Source organism: Notolepis coatsorum (assembly GCF_963971535.1).
Source record: "Notolepis coatsorum genome assembly, chromosome: 3".
Classification (NCBI taxonomy): domain Eukaryota; kingdom Metazoa; phylum Chordata; class Actinopteri; order Aulopiformes; family Paralepididae; genus Notolepis; species Notolepis coatsorum.
Genome location: NC_140167.1, coordinates 112,797,918 through 112,803,917, shown reverse-complemented (window position 1 = coordinate 112,803,917; position 6,000 = coordinate 112,797,918). Strand labels below are relative to the sequence as shown.

Genomic DNA, 6,000 nt, shown 5'->3' with positions numbered 1-6,000 from the left:
GGCTCTGTGGTTGGAGCTAATGCCCGCCCCCATTCTACCTAGACTAGACGGCGAGTGGAGCTGCGGGGCCGAGAGGGAGAGAAAGGAGAGAAAGGAAGAGAGAGGGAGGGAGGGAGAGAGAGGGGGGGGGGGGGGGGTGGGGGGGGGGTACCTGCCGGCCGCGCGCCACACGGGAGATTGAAAGAAAGAAAAAAGCGAAAGGAAGAGAGAGCCGAGAGGGGTCTCTCTCTCTCTCTCTCCCTCTCCCTCTCTCCCTCTCTCTCTCTCTCTCTCCCTCTCTCTCCCTCTCCCTCTCTCTCCCTCTCCCTCTCTCTCCCTCTCTCTCCCTCTCCCCCTCTCTCTCTCCCCCTCTCTCTCCCCCTCTCTCTCTCCCTCTCCCTCTCTCTCTCTCTCTCTCTCTCTCTCATGGTATAAATGATTATTTGTGTAAATAAGGTTATACGCCGACCATTAAGAAAATACATGTTAGTTTAGGAATAAGGGGCAGGTAAGTAAGTAAGTAAGTAAGGTAACTATAAGATGTATTCTTCTTCCTGCTCCTTTTGTCCATGGAATGACTATTTATGATTTTTTAATGAAGAAACTATGATTGTATTATTCCATGTGGCAAATAAAAACTCTGAACTGAACTGAACTCTCTCTCTCTTCCCCCCCCCTCCCTCCCTCCCTCTACCAGTGCAGACTGTGGTCTGACTGTCACTCAAAGTGCTTATGGGCGGAGCCAGGCCATAACAGCCTGATTTCTTGAGGCTGAAAAATGATGGTTTCGAGTACTTGATTAGAAATATAAAACAATGAATTAAAAAAAAAAAAAAATTACAAATGTCTTCAATAGACTAACAGGAATTGTGTAAAGTTGCCCAAATAGTGCTAGGAATAGCAGTGCATAGCCCCTTTAAAGAGTCAGGGGTGGGCTACTTGGGAGCGGGGCCGTGTTGCGTGAAGGCAAGTGTGAACAGGTGGGTTTTTAGCTTGGTTTTGAAGAGGTTGATGGTGTCAGAGCCTCAGATGGGGGGGGAGAGGGAGTTCCACAGTCTGGGGGCGGCTACAGCGAAAGCTCGGTCTCCCAGTGTGGAACGCCTGGTGCGGGGGATGGTGAGGAGGTCGGAGTTGGAGGAGCGGAGGCCTTGTGCTGGAGTGTAGGGGTGGAGTAGGTTGGTCAGGTAGGAAGGGGCCAACCCGTGCAGGGATTTGTAGATGAGGAGGATCTTGTACAGTAACTCCGCCCGCCCGTCATTGTGAAACGGTCGGTAGTGTGGTACAGACCTCCACGAGCATTATTTGGAATTGCAATCAGATATTTGGATCATCTCTTTTGCATCAGATACAAGGTAAGAACATTATATATAAATTTTATCGTTGATCTGACATTTATTTCTACCCCGATCACAGCTATCTGTGTGGACCGTGTATGGCTGTTTACCGTTGGCTGCGGTGGGGGGGGGGGGGGGAGACGAGGAGACATAATAACAATAATCTAGCGTTGATTTCAGGATGATTAGATAATCAGCCGAAAAATTACAACGTGATGACTGGATTACAGTAAAATGCCTTTTTCTTGTATTTTTCCTGGAATTACTGAAAAACACCCAAACCATACAAACGGTATTAAACGGAAATGTACAGATGAAAAAACAATCCGTCTCTGGCATGTTGACTAGAAGCAACTCACTGAGACTCGACAGCGTTATTAGACCCATAGATATAATAAGATATATTTTAAGCACTCGCAAATGTCACAGTCTAAAACTATATCCATTGAATAAAGACCTGGCGATGAATGGGGTATCAGCGCCCCCTGCTGCTGGCGGTCAATGTGTTAAGGGGATGCAGACCAGAGAAAGACTTTCGTCTTGTTTACACCAGGGTCCCACATTTTCAATTCATAATGAATTGTAAGTAGGGTGCAACTAGCACCGTGGAATACATTCTTTGTGGATCTAGCCCACAGTGGAGCTACCGCTTGAGTAAAATTCATGAGGGTGTGGAAGTCTTAACAGACAGACGGGGCAGCCAGCCACTAGGTATGTTTCCAGAAACCCAGGCTGCCTTTAGAAAGAAAGAAATGCTTACTTACTGAGGTATTTGTAATCATTTTGGTCCTCCTTAACTCCAACAGAAATATCTAGAGTAATGGAGAGAAAGAGCAAATGTCACTCAAAGGATCAACAATATTCTCAAGGCTGGAAGATCAGGCTTAAATCCAAAAGCAGTCAATGCTAATAGTCTGCAAGAAGAGATGAAGAGTTTCAATCTCTCGGCTAGATTTTAAAAACTATTTGCATTTCAGATTTTTTTGTATCACCGTTGGTATATATTGTTAACACATCCACCGCCGTTCACGCTGTACAGCGTTATTGCCCGCCATGCTTTGACCGCCAGACCACGCTGTACAGTGATATTGAGAGACCCTACGGCTCAATACAACGACAGCTCAATACCGCCGCCTGGTGGATGGTCGGGCGAGTTACACTGGTAAACAGGATATGGCTGCTGTGCGTCGATTAAATTCATCCGGCTGTCAGATATTGTCGCAAGGCTCCCGACAGACACTATGTACATAATGGATTGCTTTATAAACTTAAAAGATATGATTTCGGCGTTTATTGCGACATACAAACCGGAAATGGACCTAGGCGATCGGCGTCGTATACCTGGGATATTTCACCGCCAGTCTCATTGGCGAACGGTAAGAGGACGTTAACGTCATTTTCAGCCCAATTGTTTATTCATTTCACTGCAAACCGATCAAACCGATCAATATATCACCCATACTACATAAAGCATTTACTGACGATCACAGAATTATAAACGACCCCCCCCCCCTTTCCTCCGCGCATGATGACGCATAACGTATAGGATCATATACAGTTGCATTTTTTAATATAGCGTGTATCAGGAATAAACGGCAATCGATCATCTATATATGCGTTTATGCCTATAACTCACATTCTAGGAATTACTGCAGAAAACGATAAAAACACTTATATTCTAGAATGTATTTTTGTATGAATGTTTGAATGAAAAAGTATAATGTTCCTACATCCTGAACGATAGATAATCGATGTTGAATGGGCCATAGTAATGTCAATTTAGCAATACAATTTCAAAAGTTATAGCCCTGCAAAGAAGGTGAACATCTCCATAGGCGTAGAGTGGTGGCAGACTGGCTATATTGATGGATATAACCAATGGCAGGGAATGTGTTAAATAGGTGCACAATAACACTGGGGAAGTAATCTAAAATGCTTAAAAAGGCATTTTTTATTTCAGCTCAAATTTAATGGAGTTGGGAATATAATAGAGATACTGACTGCTGGAAATGCAAGAGATGAAAAAAGTCACAAGACAAATGTGATCTGATGCCTGGCAGTGAACCACAGGTGATATTATACTGGTGTTATCCTGTTATAATCTTAGCTTAGCTTGACTGTAGATCCTAGCTGCTAACGTCAGCACCACCATTCGGTAACACAAGCATGCGCATTCACAATCATATTTGGCCGAAGAACAAAACCTCATATCTGCACTTTGCAAGGCACTTAATAATACCTGGTCAGTATTGTTGTTATATATAGTAATATAGTCCAAAAACAGTGTATTGTATTGGGTATCCTTAAAAAATAGCATTCTGCAAGAAAACAACACGAAAGCTAGCGGTTATGCATCGGCCATTACACTACTGGCAAGCATTTTATAACACTTAATGTAAAAGAAAATCAGATGTATCCCTTTAACATGGGATGGCTCTGGGTCAATAACTTACTGATGTCTATAGGGTAATTTGGCTCCTCCTTCGCCTCACCAGAAAAACCTGAAGAGGAACAAGAATGAACATGTGTCTCTTAAAAATGCCACATGTAGATCCTACCAGTAAAGATGCAGTGAAATAAAAAGGTGTTTTTCTTCCATTTTACCAATTTTGTCTGCATGTACCGGTAGTTCTCATCTACCGGTATTTATCACCATTTCGTTTATATTTAGATAAATATTTCACATCTATTTATCACCATGTGCCAAAAAAAAAGTTAAAAATGTACGTATAAAATAAAATCCTTCCTCTCCCTCGAAAACACGCCTCACTTCGTGAGTCTTTATATAAATGCGAGGGTGAACCCCCCAAAACATATCCAATACATTTTGATATCGGCCTCCCGCCCCACCTCAGAAGTCTGTTGCATTTGGAAATACATTAAATCATTAAATCGTGGAGGCTCGCTGTGCTGTGACTTCCGTTTCTGTGGATCTTTAAAGGTGAACTTTACATAGAACATACAAATGTTCCCATTGGGCTTTTTTCAGACGCTCTCTATGAGGATATGTTGCATTTTATGGACTAAGCTTTAACATATCCACAATACAAAAGCCATAATATACACACCACTGTGTTAAAATCCAATAGAAAATGTATAATTACTGGAGTTTGAGCAAGATAACTACAATACTCAGCACCGCCTGGTGCATCAGCTGCTCTTGCATGCAGTAGCTTCTATATCCAGGGCTGTACGTTAACTTTTTTTGCACATAGCACTGGTGCTACAGAGGTTGATAGTTTTGTAGCACAGGCCAAAATCTTGTAGCACAAGTATAAAACGTGTTATATTTGTAACAGTCACAAATGTGCCTATTGTATTTGTGTTATTTAGTTGCAGTGCCATGTTTGGCTGTCATTTAGTATATCGCCATGTGTTATTATTACTATGATACTCTCATATGCTATTTTCAATTAATATCATAAACAACATAAGGAATATTAGCATAATTTTGAGTGGACTGAAGGAATGAGTCAGCGTTAATAGTTTTAAATGCAAATAATTTATTGAAACATAGAAGTGGGGTCGGTTGGGACACACACACACACACAATGGGGGACCCTGATGTAAACAAGACAAACGTCTTTCTCTGGTCTGCATCCCCTTAACAATTGTGTGTATTGAGCCGTACTGTATTGTACCCATTCTGCAATCTGTTAAATAAAGTTTTCATTCATTCACACACTGTTTCAACTCACCACCCCCGCATCATATTGTAGTCTAGTCTGTCTTCAAACTTCCACTCCTCTCGAAACTTGTTTATTTGAATATCAACATTATCTGTCCATCCTCAGTTTACTATAATATACTCCTGTCCTGAGTCCTGACTAGTGACTTCATCGTCTTTCCAAACGCACGCACGCACACACACAGGGAAGGGGAGAGAGTGCCCCCCCATTTCCCTTTCCCCAGTCCACACTGTCTGCTGGCTCTGCCTCTGATCAGGATTAGCTTGTTAGCTTGCTAACGTTGTAGTGATTGTAATGGTACATAAACGTTAATTTCGGGCGATGTGCGCATAAAGGAATGGCGACGGTGCAAAGCATGTAGATGCATTTGACCCGTTGCGAGAAAAAAAAAACACCACAGACTTATTTCGGGACGTGTAGGCGCACTGCTGTGTTAACGCAGCAGCACCAACCGACCAACGCGCTGCTCTGCTTGCAGAAGCGCGGATATGACTCGTCGAGTTGTCACAAGAGTTTTTTCAAAATAAGAGTATCATATGCACCTGAATGTTGCTAGCTTTCGGAGCCTAGCTGGAGCTGCGCGTGGGCAGAAATGAGACCCGCTACAGGATTTTCAAAATAAGAGTATCTATATGAACCGAATCCCTATCGCACCAGTGCTATTGAAGTAAATCCATCCATCGCACAGACCGCTGTTGCTGTAGCACGTGCGATATATATGTCGCACTGTACACCCCTGTACTATGACAAGTCTGCACAAGTTGTAATATTACACATGAACGGGATATGCCCCAAAGGACAAACATTTTGTAAAAAAATCTTTAAAGATGACTTTGACCCAAAGTTACACTGCAATTTGCTTTCAGACAGCACAGCTCCTTTTGAGTACCTGGATGATGAGTTAATTGCGCTCTTGTTGGTTTGTTGGGCATCATTTGAAAAGTCCAATTAATAATATAAATGTGTGTAAAATGTGATAAACCCCACATTGGATGTTT

The 6,000-nt window shown here is 42.6% G+C and overlaps 1 protein-coding gene across 1 annotated transcript in view; it reads right to left on the bottom strand.

Annotated features, from left to right (window-relative positions):
* LOC311225963 (uncharacterized protein) overlaps nt 1-6,000 on the bottom strand; it is a gene marked incomplete at its 5' end in the record, with an annotated part of 100,832 nt that overhangs the window by 38,269 nt on the left and 56,563 nt on the right. Inside the window, 2 exon segments of the mRNA XM_084311349.1 lie at nt 2,078-2,125; nt 3,767-3,814. Of these exon segments, the coding sequence (XP_084167475.1) occupies nt 2,078-2,125; nt 3,767-3,814 (96 nt within the window).